At 44.6% G+C, this 16,528-nt stretch overlaps 1 protein-coding gene across 1 annotated transcript in view; it reads right to left on the bottom strand.

Moving 5' to 3' along the window:
• Nucleotides 1–16,528, bottom strand: part of LOC141121628 (uncharacterized) — a 114,066-nt gene that overhangs the window by 10,153 nt on the left and 87,385 nt on the right. The window contains exons 10-16 of the mRNA XM_073611278.1: nt 11,425–11,532; nt 11,090–11,224; nt 10,880–11,003; nt 10,669–10,763; nt 10,415–10,513; nt 10,179–10,317; nt 3,185–4,083 (exon numbers count right to left, since the gene is read on the bottom strand). Coding sequence (XP_073467379.1) covers nt 3,185–4,083; nt 10,179–10,317; nt 10,415–10,513; nt 10,669–10,763; nt 10,880–11,003; nt 11,090–11,224; nt 11,425–11,532 — 1,599 coding nt within the window. The remainder of the gene's footprint in view (nt 1–3,184; nt 4,084–10,178; nt 10,318–10,414; nt 10,514–10,668; nt 10,764–10,879; nt 11,004–11,089; nt 11,225–11,424; nt 11,533–16,528) is intronic.

The following is a 16,528-nucleotide window of genomic DNA, read 5'->3' as shown; positions in this document are numbered from 1 at the left end:
CCATCGAAAAACCAGCAGTGGAAATGACAATGGCATTTAACCTGTTCACTATGGAACTTGCACTTCTCCAATTTACAATAGAGATTGTTCTCTCTTAGTTTCTGAAGCACACGACAGACATCTGTGTGGTGGCTCTCCAGGGACTTGGAAAATCCAGCAAGCAGGATCTGGAGCCAGAAGGGATGTCAGCCAAGCAAGTCTTTTAACAGGAATGCAGGAGAGCGTCTCTGTGATGTTGACTAAGGCAAAGGCAGAGATCCCCTGGGCTGGACGGCTTAAGTAGGCAGGACTGACAAGCAGGATATCATCAACAGCTGGGTACCTGTGGAGAGATAGGAGCTGGCAATTAGCCAACAGCTGAGCGAGAAGGAAGGGCTGAGCCCAGCCCTGATACAGTGAGAGTAAACAGCGCTCCATCATTGGTTTTAGTGGAAGGAATATTGCACTATTGTTGGTATCAGTGGGAGGAATCGTGCCCCATCATTGGTGTTTGTGGGAAGAATGGTGTCACATCATTGATTTCATTGAAAGGAATAGTGCGCTATTGTTGGTATCAGTGAGAGAAATGATGCCCAATTGTTGGTATTCAAGATAAAAATGGTGCTCCATCATTGGTGTCTGTGGGAGTAATGGTGCCCCATCATTGGTGTCTACGTGAGGAACGGTGCCCCATCATTGGTGTATGTATAAGGAATGGAGCCCCATCATTGTTGTCTGTGAGAGGAATAGTGCCCCATCATTGGTGTCTGTGGGAGGAATGGAGCCCCATCATTGGTGTCTGTGGGGGAAGTGGTGCCCCATCATTGGTGTCTGTGGCAGGAATGGTGCCCCATCATTGGTGTCTGTGGGAGGAATGGCACCCCATCATTGGTGTCTGTGGGAGGAATCATGCCCCATCATTGGTGTGTGTGAGAGGAATGGTGCCCCATCATTGATGTCAGTGGGAGGAATGGAGCCCCATCATTGGTGTCTGTGAGAGGAATGGTGCCCCATCATTGGTGTCTGTGAGAGGAATGGTGCCCCATCATTCGTGTCTGCGGGAGGTTTGCTGCCCCATCATTGGTGTCTGTGGGAGGAGAGGTGTCCATGAGAGGAATGGTGCCCCATCATTGGTGTCTACGGGAGAAATGCTGCCCCATCATTGGTGTCTGCGGGAGGAATGGTGCCCCATCATTGGTGTCTGTGGGAGGAATGGTGCCCTATCATTGGTGTCTGTGGGAGGAATAGTGCCCCATCATTGGTGTCTGTGGGAGGAATGGTGCCCCATCATTGGTGTCTGTGGGAGGAATGGTGCCCCATCATTGGTGTCTGTGAGAGGAATGGTGCCCCATCATTCGTGTCTTCGGGAGGTTTGCTGCCCCATCATTGGTGTCTGTGGGAGGAGTGGTGTCCATGAGAGGAATGGTGCCCCATCATTGGTGTCTGCGGGAGAAATGCTGCCCCATCATTGGTGTCTGTGGGAGGAATGGTGCCCCATCATTGGTGTCTGTGAGAGGAATGGTGCACCATCATTGATGTCCGTGAGAGGAATGGTGCCTCATCATTGGTGTCTGCGGGAGAAATGTTGCCCCATCATTGGTGTCTGCGGGAGAAATGTTGCCCCATCATTGGTGTCTGAGGGAGGAATGGTGCCCATCATTGGTGTCTGTGGGAGGAGTGGTGCCCCATCATTGGTGTCTGAGGGAGGAATGGTGCCTATCATTGGTGTCTGTGGGAGGAGTGGTGCCCCATCATTGGTGTCTGAGGGAGGAGTGGTGTCCATGAGAGGAATGGTGCCCCATCATTGGTGTCTGCGGGAGAAATGCTGCCCCATCATTGGTGTCTGTGGGAGGAATGGTGCCCCATCATTGATGTCTGTGAGAGGAATGGTGCCCCATCATTGGTGTCTGTGAGAGAAATGGTGCTCCGTCATTGGTGTCTGTGGGAGGAATGGTGCCCCATCATTGGTGTCTGTGAGAGGAATGGTGCACCATCATTGATGTCCGTGAGAGGAATGGTGCCTCATCATTGGTGTCTGCGGGAGAAATGTTGCCCCATCATTGGTGTCTGCGGGAGAAATGTTGCCCCATCATTGGTGTCTGAGGGAGGAATGGTGCCCATCATTGGTGTCTGTGGGAGGAGTGGTGCCCCATCATTGGTGTCTGAGGGAGGAATGGTGCCTATCATTGGTGTCTGTGGGAGGAGTGGTGCCCCATCATTGGTGTCTGAGGGAGGAATGGTGCCTATCATTGGTGTCTGTGGGAGGAGTGGTGCCCCATCATTGGTGTCTGAGGGAGGAATGGTGCCTATCATTGGTGTCTGTGGGAGGAGTGGTGACCCATCATTGGTGTCTGTAAGAGGAATGGTGCCCCATCATTGGTGTCTGAGGGAGGAATGGTGCCTATCATTGGTGTCTGCGGGAGGAATGGTGCCCCATCATTGGTGTCTGTAAGAGGAATGGTGCCCCATCATTGGTATCTGTGGATACAAGAGCCAGATAAAAGCAATCAAAGGGCCACAGTTTGGAGACCACTGTTTTAGAGTATATGGATAGGTACATTAGCTCATTCAGTGCAATAATTATATGCTCAATGTACTCGCCCACATTCATGCCAATTCACTACAGTTCTCATTGAATGATGGGAACTGTAGTTTCTCATACCTGTAGAGTGAGGCAGGAAGTGACGTGCCCCTGATTTTACACCTCCTCCTAAGGTCGACAGAAGCTGCTATTTTTTTTTAATTGGAGTGATGTCATCACGATTAATGCATTACATTTTTCTACCTAAATGATCTTTATTTGATAAAAATGCTAAGAGTTTATCGATTTACATAGTTCTTCTTGAAGCTTAAAACCATTTAATATCTTGGGCTTGGTTAATGCAGGTTGGTCTACAAATAAAAAGACGCATCATCGCATTTATTAGAGGAACATTAACGCGTTGTACTTAGTATGACTCTTTCATTCCATCGTTCAGGAGTGAAAACCTTAGTACAAAAAATAAATTCCATACTGTATGTCATATCCAACCCTATTTATATAATGGCAATGCAGTATATAAAATCTTCCATACACAACATTTCAACAGATCTCTCCCAAGCACAACGCAAACACAAAGACATTCATTTTTTTTTCTGTCTGGGGCCACAGTTAACTGCTATAGGCTGACCACATGAGAGATACTGGATTATTAGGATTAGTCTATACTATAGTGAGAAGGAAATAATCTTCTTTGTGGGTTCTTTGATGTTCACTAAGATAGGCCTTCCGTGTAAAACATTTCCCACACTCAGGGCAGGAATATGGCTTCTCCTGTGAGTGGCATGCCTGATGTCTAGTAAGACTTGACTTCTGTGAAAATGATTTTTCACACTCAGGACAGGAATACGGCTTCTCTCCTGTGTGGGTCCTTTGATGTGTAACAAGGTCCGATTTCCACGGAAAACATTTCCCGCACTCAGGGCAGGGATACGGCTTCTCACCCGTGTGCAATCTCTGATGCACAGCAAGGTCCGATTTCTGTAAAAAACTTTTCCCGCACTCACAGGCATATGGTTTCTCCACCGTGTGAGACCTCTGATGTGTGGTAAGATGGGCTTTCTGCGTAAAACATTTCCCGCACTCACGACAGGAATACGGCTTCTCGCCTGTGTGAGTTCTTTGATGTATCGCAAGGTCTGATTTCCGCGCATAACAGTTTCCGCACTCTGGACAAGAATACGGCTTCTCTCCTGTGTGAGATCTCTGATGTCTTATAAGTTCTGATTTCCGTGTAAAACATTTCCAGCACTCAGAGCAGGAATGAAGCTTCTCACCCGTGTGAGATCTCTGATGTACAGTCAGACTTAATTCAGAGCTAAAAGTTTCCCCGCATTCAAGACAGGAAAATTTCTCTTTCCCCTGAATTCCGGCACCATCCCTCACAGTACGACGTTGCTCAGAGTCAGAGGGATTTGATGGTCTATCCACACTGTGAAGTCCACCATCCATAGCTGAGCTCATTGTCTTTTCTCCTGCACAATCTCTTGTGATGTCCTCATCTTTCATTTTATAACTTGGAGATAAAGTCAGATGATCCTTTGAGGGTTTCTCCATGGCGTGTCCTGGAAAAATATAAAAAAACATGATCGATAGTAGTGCTATAAAAAAAATACACAATTTTTATCAAGTTCCTTAATTTAAAAAAAATGTCCCACCAAGTACATCCATCATATCATCCAGCAATATAGATCCACATCAATCACAAAGCCCAACACCTGCCGAAAGAAAATTACCCGCAGAATCCGATCTCACCCCATGACTATTTATCCACTTACATAGTTACATAGTAGGTGAGGTCAAAAAAGACACAAGTCCAACCTATGTGTGTGATTATATACAGTTGCAATAAAAAGTATGTGAACCATTTTGGAATGATATGGATTTCTGCACAAATTGGTTATAAAATGAGATCTGATCTTCATCTAATGCCGCGTACACACGGTCAGACTTTTCGTCTACAAAAGTCCGAGGGACTAAAGCTGGCTGACAATCCGATCGTGTGTGGGCTTCCCCGGACCTTCAGAGGACTTTTCCAGCCGCAAATCCGGACTTTAGATTTGAAACATGCTTCAAATCTTTACATTGTAACTACGCCGGACCCAGAAATCTGCTCGTCTGTGTGCTAGTCCGACGGGCAAAAACCCACGCTAGGGCAGCTATTGGCTACTGGCTATCAACTTCCTTATTTTAGTCTGGTGTACGTCATCACGTACGAATCCGTCGGACTTTTGTGTGGTCGTGTGTAGGCAAGTCCGTTCGTAAGAAAGTCTGCCGCAAGTCCGTTGAAAGTCTGTCGGACAGGCTGTCGGACTTTTGTAGCCGAAAAGTCCGACCGTGTGTACGCGGCATAAGTCACAACAATAGACAATCACAGTCTGCTTAAACTAATAACACACAAAGAATTAAATGTTACCATGTTTTTATTGAACACACCATGTAAACATTCACAGTGCAGGTGGAAAAAGTATGTGAACCCCTAGACTAATGAGATCTCCAAGAGCTAATTGGAGTGAGGTGTCAGCCAACTGGAGTCTAATCAATGAGATGAGATTGGAGGTGTTGGTTACAGCTACCCTGCCCTATAAAAAACACACACCAGTTCTGGGTTTGCTTTTCACAAGAAGCATTGCCTGATGTGAATGATGCCTCGCACAAAAGAGCTCTCAGAAGACCTACGATTAAGAATTGTTGACTTGCATAAAGCTGGAAAGGGTTCTAAAAAGTATCTCCAAAAGCTTTGCTGTTCATCAGTCCACAGTAAGACAAATTGTCTATGAATGGAGAAAGTTCAGCACTGCTGCTACTCTCCCTAGGAGTGGGCGTCCTGTAAAGATGACTGCAAGAGCACAGCGCAGACTGCTCAATGAGGTGAAGAAGAATCCTAGAGTGTCAGCTAAAGACTTACAAAAGTCTCTGGCATATGCGAACATCCCTGTTAGCGAATCTACAATACATAAAACACTAAACAAGAATGGATTTCATGGGAGGATACCACAGAGGAAGCCACTGCTGTCCAAAAAAAACATTGCTGCACGTTTACAGTTTGCACAAGAGCACCTGGATGTTCCACAGCAGTACTGGCAAAATGTTCTGTGGACAGATGAAACCAAAGTTGAGTTGTTTGGAAGAAACACACAACACTGTGTGGAGAAAAAGAGGCACAGCACATCAACATCAAAACCTCATCCCAACTGTGAAGTATGGTGGTGGGGGCATCATGGTTTGGGGCTGCTTTCCTGTGTCAGAGCCTGGACGGATTGCTATCATCGAAGGAAAAATTAATTCCCAAGTTTATCAAGACATTTTGCAGGAGAACTTAAGGCCATCTGTCCACCAGCTGAAGCTCAACAGAAGATGGGTGTTGCAACAGGACAACGACCCAAAGCATAGAAGTAAATCAACAACAGAATGGCTTAAACAGAAGAAAATACGCCTTCTGGAGTGGCCCAGTCAGAGTCCTGACCTCAACCCGATTGAGATGCTGTGGTATGACCTCAACAAAGCGATTCACACCAGCCATCCCAAGAATATTGCTGAAACAGTTCTGTAAAGAGGAATGGTAAAGAATTACTCCTGACCGTTGTGCACGTCTGATCTGCAACTACAGGAAACGTTTGGTTGAAGTTATTGCTGCCAAAGGAGGTTCAACCAGTTATTAAATCCAAGGGTTCACATACTACATTGTTGTGACTTAGATGAAGATCAGATCACATTTTATGACTAATTTGTGCAGAAATCCATATCATTCCAAAAGGGTTCACATACTTTTTATTGCAACTGTATCAGTATTCCATTCTACATCCCTGTATGTTGTGGTCGTTCAGGTGCTTATCTAATAGGTTTCTTGAAACTATCGATGCTCCCCGCTGAGACCACCGCCTGTGGAAGGGAATTCCACAACCTTGCCGCTCTTAGGCCCCTTTCACACTGAGGTGCTTGTAAACTGCCAGTAAAAACACTGAGCATTTTTGAAGAGCTTTTCAGGCACTTTTCCATTCATTTCAATGGAGAGGGGTGTTTTTTCACCACCCTGCCAGCGCACTGCCCCAGTGTGAAAGCATTCATTGATTTTAATGAAAATAGGTTTTCATGAGCTTTTCAGGTGCTTTTTTTAGCGTGAAAGTGCCTGAAAAGCGCCTCAGTGTGAAAAGGGTCTAACAGTAAAGTACCCTCTACACAGTTTAAGGTTAAACCTCTTTTCTTCTCATTTTAATGAGTGGCCACGTGTCTTGTTAAACTCCTTTCCACTAAAAAGTTTTATCCCTATTGTGGGGTCACCAGTACGGTATTTGTATATTGAAATCATATCCCCTCTCAAGCGTCTCTTCTCCAGAGAGAATAAGTTCAGTTCATAACTAAGATCCTCCAGACCCTTTATTAGTTTTGTTGCCCTTCTTTGTACTCGCTCCATTTCCAGTACATCCTTCCTGAGGACTGGTGCCCAGAACTGGACAGCATACTACAGGTGCGGCCGGACCAGAGTCTTGTAGAGCGGGAGAATTATCGTTTTATCTCTGGAATTAATCCCCTTTTTAATGCATGCCAATATTCTGTTTGCTTTGATAGCAGCAGCTTGGCGTTGCATGCCATTGCTGAGCCTATCATCTACTAGGACCTCCAGGTCCTTTTCCATCCTAGATTCCCCCAGAGGTTCTCCCCCCAGTGTATAGATTGCAAATAAATAGGATTGGTCCCAGCACAGAACCCTGGGGGACCCCACTACCCACCCCTGACCATTCTGAGTACTCCCCATTTATCACCACCCTCTGAACACGCCCTTGTAGCCAATTTGCAATCCATGTACTCACCCTATGGTCCATTATTTTGTACAGTAAACGTTTATGGGGAACTTCTGACAGCTCCGGTGGACAACATCTGATAAAATGGGGCACGGTCTCCTGGGTGACATCATTGATCATCTTTACATAGAACCATATTCACTTAATGATGTCACTGAGATCCTAATGAAACCACTGGAATTTGGGGGAGCCCCATGCTATTTTTTGTTTTTTGCATGGGGCCCCACCTAAAATTCATAGCAGACCTAAAGGGCCGGGTATGAATTATGGAGGAACCCCATGCCATTTTCTTTTGTAGCTATCCCACACCTTTGCTTACGGCGCCACCACTGGTTGTTAAGGATTGCACCCACTGGCTCCTTTAACAAACATTGATGACAAGAAGCTGTTATGTATAGTAGCCAAACAGGTACATTTTTGGGCATTCACCCTGAACGTTCAAGGTTTGGTCTGAACACAAGCTAACTTGTCCCTAATCAACTGCTATTAGACACATGCAAATCGTTTAGTTCCGAATTAGTTCTTTAACACATTTTTACAAATTCGTTAATTTCCAATTTTTAGAATTCTGAATTTTCTAATTTTCTAATTTCCGAAAAAAGCAAAAAAACGAAAATAAACACATTTTTTGTCAGTGCACATGACTTCTATAGTTATAAGTCTAAAAAAAAGAAATGGAAAGAGAAGGTGCCTCCAAGTGCAGAAGGCCAGCAGTTTTATTAAGCATAAAATAGGCTCATTATCAGTATGTTCCTGGCGGCCTCTGTCACTGTCTTCCATCTCCCTATGCCCTGTGCCATCCAGCAGCTCAAGGGTGGGTAGGATAGCCCAGTCAAGATGGCTGCCGCCCCCTCTTCCGGGGACAACGGTGGAACGCACGTGCCAGAAGTGACGTCAGGAAAGAGCGGTGAAACGTTTTGGAGCATGCGAACTAAGCTCATTCTTCAAAACACAAAAGGGTTTTTGAAGAAGGAGCTTAGTACGCATGCTCTGAAATGCATCACCGTCCTTTTCCTGACGTCACCTCCGGTGAGGGTGTTCCACCGTGGTCCCAGAAGAGCGGTGGCCATCTTGACTGCATTCTATACTTAGAGGAGCCTTTTCTCTGTCCTTTTCTCTTGAAGTTAGAGTTGCTTCTACTCTATGCCCTAAGGCCATCCCCAGCTGTGCGAACATTCCTCATTCTGACCAGCGCTTCCAAGACCCAGTAGGCAGAAGCGCCCTATTCTTCCTATCTTTTACTATAATTATAAGTTTGCTAAAAGAAGAGGGCGCAACCTAAGAAAGGAACAATCTATGTTATCATACTTGTGCTACTCTAAAGCCTCGTACACACGATCAAATTTTCCGCAGACAAAACCTCTGACTTTTGTTTGAAGGCGTGTGCCTGGATTTTGTCTTTCATACAAACGGCAAGGAACTGTCGGCCAATAAACACAAACTTACTGACGTACTACATGGTTTTTCAGCTCTTTGGCACCACCCTTTGGGCTCCTTCTGCTAATTTCATGTTAGTAGAAGTTCAGTGAGTGTTGAATCGCGCTTTTCATTTTGCGCTTTTTAGTTTGTTTCTGAACGGCCGTTCGTCAGCCAGCCATGTTGCGGAATCGGAGGAGATAACGGGTTACTTATTATTGGCCTTGGAGTTATTGCTTTGACCCAAGTCCAGTCCAGGAACAGGAGGAGGAGGATTTCTTGGACCAAAAATTGGTTGCTTTATTAATCGTGACCAATTATGTCATTTGCCTTTGCTGCGGGAGCTCCAGGAGAATAATCCGGATGATTTTCGGAATTATCTCCAGATGACGGACCCCTGCTTTCACCAACTCTTGGCATTGTTGACCCCCTATATTAAGAAGCAGGACACATGCATGAGGCTTTTATTTTATTTTCTGGTTGAATAATAATGATTTGATTTGGTATATTTTCTATATTTTTGGATGCATAGAATGCACTTTTTGGTTAAGTTCTATTGACAGATAGCATGTCTAATTTTATTTGTTTTCTTTTCTTAATGCACAATAAAAAATTTGAGGAGAATAGTACTTGGCTATGTGTTTTACTTCAAATGACAGTTTGGGAGTGGGCAGTTACATTTAAAAAAAATACAAAGTAAAATCAACACCGGACACCAACATAGTTGTATCTTTGAACTTAAAAACTACGGATAATGGTGTTGTGGTAACTTGCCCAAATAAAAAAAGAAGCATAATAATATTATTATTGATATCACTAGAAAAAAAAAGCCTTTGAAAATTTGTTTGCAATAACTCCATCAGTATCACCAGCAAAGCAGCTTCATTATTATCCCATTAAAGAAGAAGAGAATTGTGCGCTGCATTTCGAGATTTCATAATTTTCCACGTCACGAATGTCAATTCTCCATTCCGAACGCTAGTTTACAAGACCGACCGCTTCTGGCTCGTCCTTGCTTCCGAGCATGCGTGTTTGTACTTTGGACTTTTCTCCGACGGACTTGTGTACACACGCTCGGAAAATCCGCTGACACACATTTGTCCACGGAAAATTTAAAACCTGCCATCCAACATTTGCCCGTGGAAAATCCGACAACAATTGTCCTATGGAGCGCACAAACGATCGGATTTTGCACCAACAGCCTGTCATCACAATTCCGGTTGGAAAATCCGATCGTGTGTATGAGGCTTAACAATCCTAATACAGCTAGATGAACCCCAGGGGGTTTATCAGAGAGAAAGAATGTCTAATGTTCAGGATGGGTATCAGTAAAAGGAGGTGACTATTATCAACCTATGACATCACTTATCTCCCGCCCTACTCTGGACCAATCAGTGTGCAGTAACAGAGCAGAGATAACAGAAGAATATAGTATGGCTCACCTGTGCTGATCTCTGTAGGAATGTCCTCCTCTTTGACTGTCCTCGTCATTTCATCCTCCTCCATAGACTGCTGATCATCCCTCACATAAGTTTCTTCTTCTTCTTTAACCACAACTTTTATAGCTATCAGATCTTCACCCTAAACCAAAAATATAAGATTTAAAATTGTGATATCACATACAAAATCCACACATCGTCTCTACTAGTCCAAGGTTTAGACGCCCTATCCCACCTACCTGATGATGGTGAGGGATGGTGTGACCTTCCTGTGTGGAATCCCTCACATACGTCTCTTCTACTTCACCCTCAACTTTCATGTCTATCAGATCTTCACCCTAAACCAACAGAATGTCAGAAAATAACATCTGTAAAATAGAAGTATTTATGATGTGAGATCACATAGAAAATATCACCTTGTAGAGTCCACACATCGTCTCCACACGTCAGAGTGTTCAATCACTTTATGTTCCAGACCCTCAACTCCACCTACCTGATGGTGAGGGATGATGTGACCTTCCTGTGTGGAATCCCGGGAATACAGAGGACGGGGACATCTCTCTGGTGGGTTCCCATTACTGGATCCATCTGTAGGAAACACACACACTGACTGAATACATTGTTTCTATGTGTTTATCAGATGATGGGGGATCTAGGTGGACCCTCCGTACTGCTCTCTCCTTTACAATAAAGTCTCCTCTTACCCGGTGATGTGAGGGGCGGCTGATTGTCCATCATGACGTCCTTGTAGAGATCCTTGTGTCCTTCTAAATACTCCCACTCCTCCATGGAGAAATAGACAGTGACATCCTGACACCTTATAGGAACCTGACACACACAATGATACAGTCACCATCCAGACACATCCCTTGTCTGTTACTGGATAATGTCCCAGAATTCCCAGCACCGCTCACCTCTCCTGTCAGCAGCTCCATCATCTTCTTGGTGACTTCTAGAATCTTCTGCATGTTTTGTCTCTTAGGTTTTAGGGAGTCACATGGAGGCACTGTGATGGTCATATGGTCACCTGACTTCAGAAGAGGAAATCTCTGTATTAGGGAACCAATAGGAATATCATGTTAGAATCCCAGATACCTCCTCACCTCTCCGGTCAGGTCTGTGTTTTATTAATAGAGATAAGAGTGATGTCATGTGACCTCCCAGAATCCTCATCAACTCTCTGGTCAGGTCTGTGTTTTATTAATAGAGATAAGAGTGATGTCATGTGACCTCCCAAAATCCTCCTCACCTCTCCGGTCAGCAGGTAGATGATCTCCAGGGTGAAGTTTAATATGCTCTCAATCACAAGAATCTGGTGTTTGTCCATCTTCGTTGATGTGGTCATATGCAGGTTTATCTGTAGACAAATAGTGGAGAATGTACTGCTTTGCCTCTGATCAGCTGATTTGCAAGCTCCAATTATGTAAAAGAATAGATAACCCCGCCCTCTTACTATAAAAGTATATGTTCACAGCAGTCATATTGCCCCTGTGTTGGAACCTTGTGTATGTATGCTTTGAGAACAGTTGTGGGTCCATGGAATGAATCCGTTTTCTGTATAACCCGTAGGCTCCATTCACACTTGTGAGACTTGTCATGCAACTTTGGACATCAAAGTTGCATGACGAGTCATTCCCCATGTTTTCCAATCATAACTATTTATATATGTGGGACTTAAAGTTGCAGCAACTTCAAAGTAGTTCATGCACTGCTTTGGTCCGACTTTCATGCAACTTGAGGGCCATAGACTTCAATGTTAACCCTCAAAAGTTGCATGAAAGTCGTACCTGAATGTTATACAATGCAACAGTTGTCTATTATCGCTGGTCAAAGACAAAGTCATATCCAAGTTGCACCGATCCAAAGTTGCACTTCAAAGTCGGTGCAACTTTGGAGTCGTACAAGTGTGAATGGAGCCTCGGGATATAACATTTACTGTAAATCCCATAGTTTGCCACACACTTGCTAGCTTAAGCAAAAGAAAGGAGACACTGTGTTTTTGTACTCAGTTTTGAGGTTCTTCAGTCCTCATTACTGTGAATTTAGCTACCACTGTTGCTATGATGTAGGGGCTTATAATGCAGAAACTGAAGATGGAGGAGGGCGGGACTGTTGTTGGTTCTTTCCACCATCTGCCCCCCACCAAACAACTGAAGGTGGTGCCCAAGCTGCTGCCAAAAGATTACTGTTAGCAGTGGAGACATCATGGACACCACATGACTGTTGATGATTTTGCTCTGGTGTTCAATGTAAAGGGGCGGGGTTATTTACATCCTTCCCAATTTTTTGCTGATCTCAAACCCAACCTTAAACCGAGGGATTATCAACTTCCTCCCACATTATAGGTTTATCTCAGACCCCTCTTACAGTAAGAAGCAGGTTTGCGGTGGGGCTTATGAAGCGACACCAAATAGTTGGAGCAGATGACACCACATTGATGGTTGTACGTAACTTTTATGGTCTTTATGGTGAAGTTCAAAAGAAGAAGATGACTTAGTGGAAGGGTGCTGTCTGAGATAATTCATGTACAGGCAGAGAGGCACAGGCTGACAATAAGGGACTTCTAATGACAATATGATGGAAGGATTACAGGTTGCTGGGTGTATGAGGAGCTCTTTCATAGCGAGAGGGGTCGTTTCTGGAGGACTCACTGATGGTGCTGCTCTTTAGGGAAACATGCACGGCCCATCCTCATCTGGTTCCTTTCCCTTGCACTATATCACTATATCCCTGACAAGCAAGGTTCTGTCTCCACCCCACTCCCACACTGTGGATGCACATAAATGACCCATTTTAGCATTCAATAGGAGAAAACAGCCTTCCCAAGATGCTGCCTGGAGCCCATGATAGGGAACCATTCAGTCCTTAATGGGCTCCTGCCAACCTGGTGAGGTGACGCAGCTCTCCCTTCAGGACAACGGGCAAAAACCAACACTGCAGTTGCCCATAATAATATGAATGAATCATAAGGACTCCAATTTAATAATTCCCATCATTTGATTTGTGCCTGCTATATTCAGTATAGTCTCTCATTGCTTCTGGTTTCAGGTTGTATATGATTATGTAGGAATGTCTGTATAATAGCATACACCCTATAGTGTGTATTTATGGTCAAGCCCTTTCAAGTTTGAATATCCTGTTTATCCTTAGGCAATTGGCTTCATTTTATGACTAAATGACCAGGTGTCCAGTTTACTGTTTTTTGGTATCTGTATTTCAAAGTCTCTCTCTTCCTGTCACTAAGACCACACAACCCCTCCCTTCTCTTTTCATCTGTATACTATATAAGCTGGATGATCTCCCATTAAAGACAGAGACCCTATGAATACACATCTTGCTTGCTTCCTGTATTTTTGGGGTGTCTCCTGGTACCGAGGGTCCAAGTGGCTTGCCAAATTAATGAAGGATGGCCGTCCAGAACCAGAATTCCTTTCACTGCCTACAGGGTTATCCATCCCCTTTATATAATTGGCTGATTTCAGACCCCCACTTGTAGTGAGGGATGGGGTTATCCACCTCCCCCCCCCCACTGTTAGCTGGTGTGAGTCTGCTGACAGGGATGAAAGGTTGTGCAGGGCATAATGGGTGAGCATTAGTGATGAGCTAAACTGCCCTGGGTTTGGTTCAAGCAGGGTTCAGTGAACTTCCATGTTTAGATACCGAACTGGGAGCCAAATCTGTCAAATTAAAAATGCCCATTTTCTGGGCTAATAAGCAAAGGGGTAAAATAATACCATGAGGGGTGGGCACTGCCCCAGGGAACATTTACCAATGCAAAAAAAAAAAAAGTTTAAAAAAATCCAATTGGCCCGGGATCAGTGATTTATTTTTTAAATACCCCAAGTTAAATATTAAAAATGTTAAATTCCCTTAACCACTTCAATACCGGGCACTTAGACACCTTCCCGCCCAGGCCAATTTTCAGCTGTCATATGACATGATATGAGTCAGGATAACGGAACCACTTCCCGGACGTCAAGCCGCAATAGGGCGGGCGGGAAGTGGTTAAATAACATTGTAATGGAAATGCACGCCCCTGTGGCAGCTAGCTAGCCGGGGGGCGTGGTCCTTGACTGGGGTATGAGGAAATGAGGAGGACTTATTCTCAGCAAGTAAGACTGGCCGTGATACACTTTCACAGCCCGCACCACCTCTGGCCACCACTAGAGGGAGACTACACTACAATCCAACTCGCTGACAACACACAGGCAGATACAAATCTTACATATAATCTGGTGCACTCTTAAGCCTCATACACAAGGTATGATTGTTGGCCAACCGAGCGTCTGATTTTTGTCAAAAGGGCGTGTGCCAGGCTCTTGTCTTCCATACTAACGGTACACAATTGTTGTGCCATAAACACAAACGTAGTGACGTACTACGAGGAATTTCAGCTCTTGAGCGCTACCCTTTGGGCCCCTTCTGCTAATGTTTGGTGAGCATTGATTCCCAGCATGCGTGTTTGTACTTTCGACTTTTATGTGACGGATTTGTGTACTGACCTTACGTCGTCAAACCGTTGTCCGCCGAAAATTTACTAGCTTGCCATCCAACATTTGTTGGTCGAAAGTTGGACAACAATTGTCAAAAGGAGCGTACTAACGGTAAAATTTTAGGACAACAGTCTGTCAACAGACAATCCCCTGCCAACAATTGAACCGTGTGTACGAGGCTTAAGGGTTGGGGAGCAGTCTAGCAATTAGCACACATTTCCAGGATTTCTTCAGCTATCCTTCAAGCTAGAACCCCGGTGTTAATCACTCTTCCCACTATCCCCACACCCACACATGCACAGAAAATGATCTGCTAGTTTAGGATCTGCATGAAATCTGCCAATCTGCCAATCTGCCAGTGCAATTACATACAGATTGGCAATTAACTTAGAACGAGCACATAGACACTGCAATCCAGCATGTCTCCAGAGATATGAGCCCTAGCTTAGCACAAAGACGTCCCATCATGCCTCTGCCTGTGGAAGTCATGCTTTTAACTGTCAGCCTTGCAATGCCTCATGGGACTTGTAGTTTCGCAACAGCTGGAGGGCCACCAGTTTGAGACCCCTGCCCTCGAGAGTAAAATGGAGATTGTTGCAATACTTAATGTAGCATCGTATTTGCGCGGCGGTCTTTGTCCAACAATTTTTTGGGACAAAAATACACTTTTCTGAATTAAAAAATAAGAAAACAGTAAAGTTAACCCAATTTCTTTCTAGATTGTGAAAGATGTTATGCCGAGTAAATAGATACAGGCAGTCCCTGAGTTACGAACGGGTTAGGGACTGTAGGTTTGTTCTTATGTCGTAAATGTTTGTAAGTCGGGAGCGCATGCGCAGAATGGCAGAGACGTCGTTTTCCGATGCAAACAGTGGCCACGCGTGTGCAGAACGGCAGATGCCTCCCGTTCGTAAGTAGGAGTCGTTCGCAAGTCGGATGTTCGTAACTCGGGGACTGCCTGTACCTAACATGTCATGCTTCAAAATTGGGCACGCTCGTGGAACGGTGACAAACTTTGGTACTTAAGTTTCCATAGGCAACGTTTAAACATTTCTAAAGGTTACCAGTTTAGAGTTACAGAGGAGATCTTAGGCTAGAATTAGTGCACTCACTCTAACGATTGTGGCGATACCTCACATGTGTGGTTTGAACATCGTTTACATATGTGGACACGACTTGCGTATGCGGTCGCTTCTGTACGCAAGCTCAGAGGGACGGGGCGCTTTAATTTTTTTTATTATTATTTCACTTTATATTTTTACACTGTCCCTTTAAAAAAAAAAATTTTTGATCTTGTGGCGAATCCGCCGCTGAGACCAGTTTTATGTTAATGTGGACCACCCACCGTTTAAAAAAAATACCGGGGTTATGGCAGCTATCTGTGGCGACGTATATATACACAGTGGGAGGTCCGGAAGTGGTTAATTTTATAATTTAATATCCTGAAAGCGGGCAGTGCATAAAATATATACACAGAAAACGCATTACAAAAAACACAAAAAGACACAAGGACATACAAAGTTGGCTATTCACTATGAAGATAAAAAGGGGTAAAAACTGAAATAGAATTTTACCAATGTTTGTCCTTTGACAGAAGCATGTCGGAAAGCCTGTAATTCTCCAGTCAGACGGATCGGCTTCGTAGGAATCACCCCGTCCATATCCCAGTCTCCTCAATTTATTGGAATATGGATGTGGGCTGGGCTTTAGCCCTTGGGCAATCAACCCTGGGGGGGGGGGGGGGGGGGGGGCGTTCCCGTTACAACCCACAGGACAGTTCTGTGTTCTGAACTGGCCTGCAACAGATCTGACCACTGGGTCGGGAAGAGGTTTTCCGACACCAGCTGCCATAACCCCGGT

Source organism: Aquarana catesbeiana, unplaced genomic scaffold (genome assembly GCF_042186555.1).
Source record: "Aquarana catesbeiana isolate 2022-GZ unplaced genomic scaffold, ASM4218655v1 unanchor226, whole genome shotgun sequence".
NCBI lineage: Eukaryota > Metazoa > Chordata > Amphibia > Anura > Ranidae > Aquarana > Aquarana catesbeiana.
The sequence above is the reverse complement of the archived record's forward strand: the minus strand, read 5'-3'. Positions and strand labels throughout refer to the sequence as shown.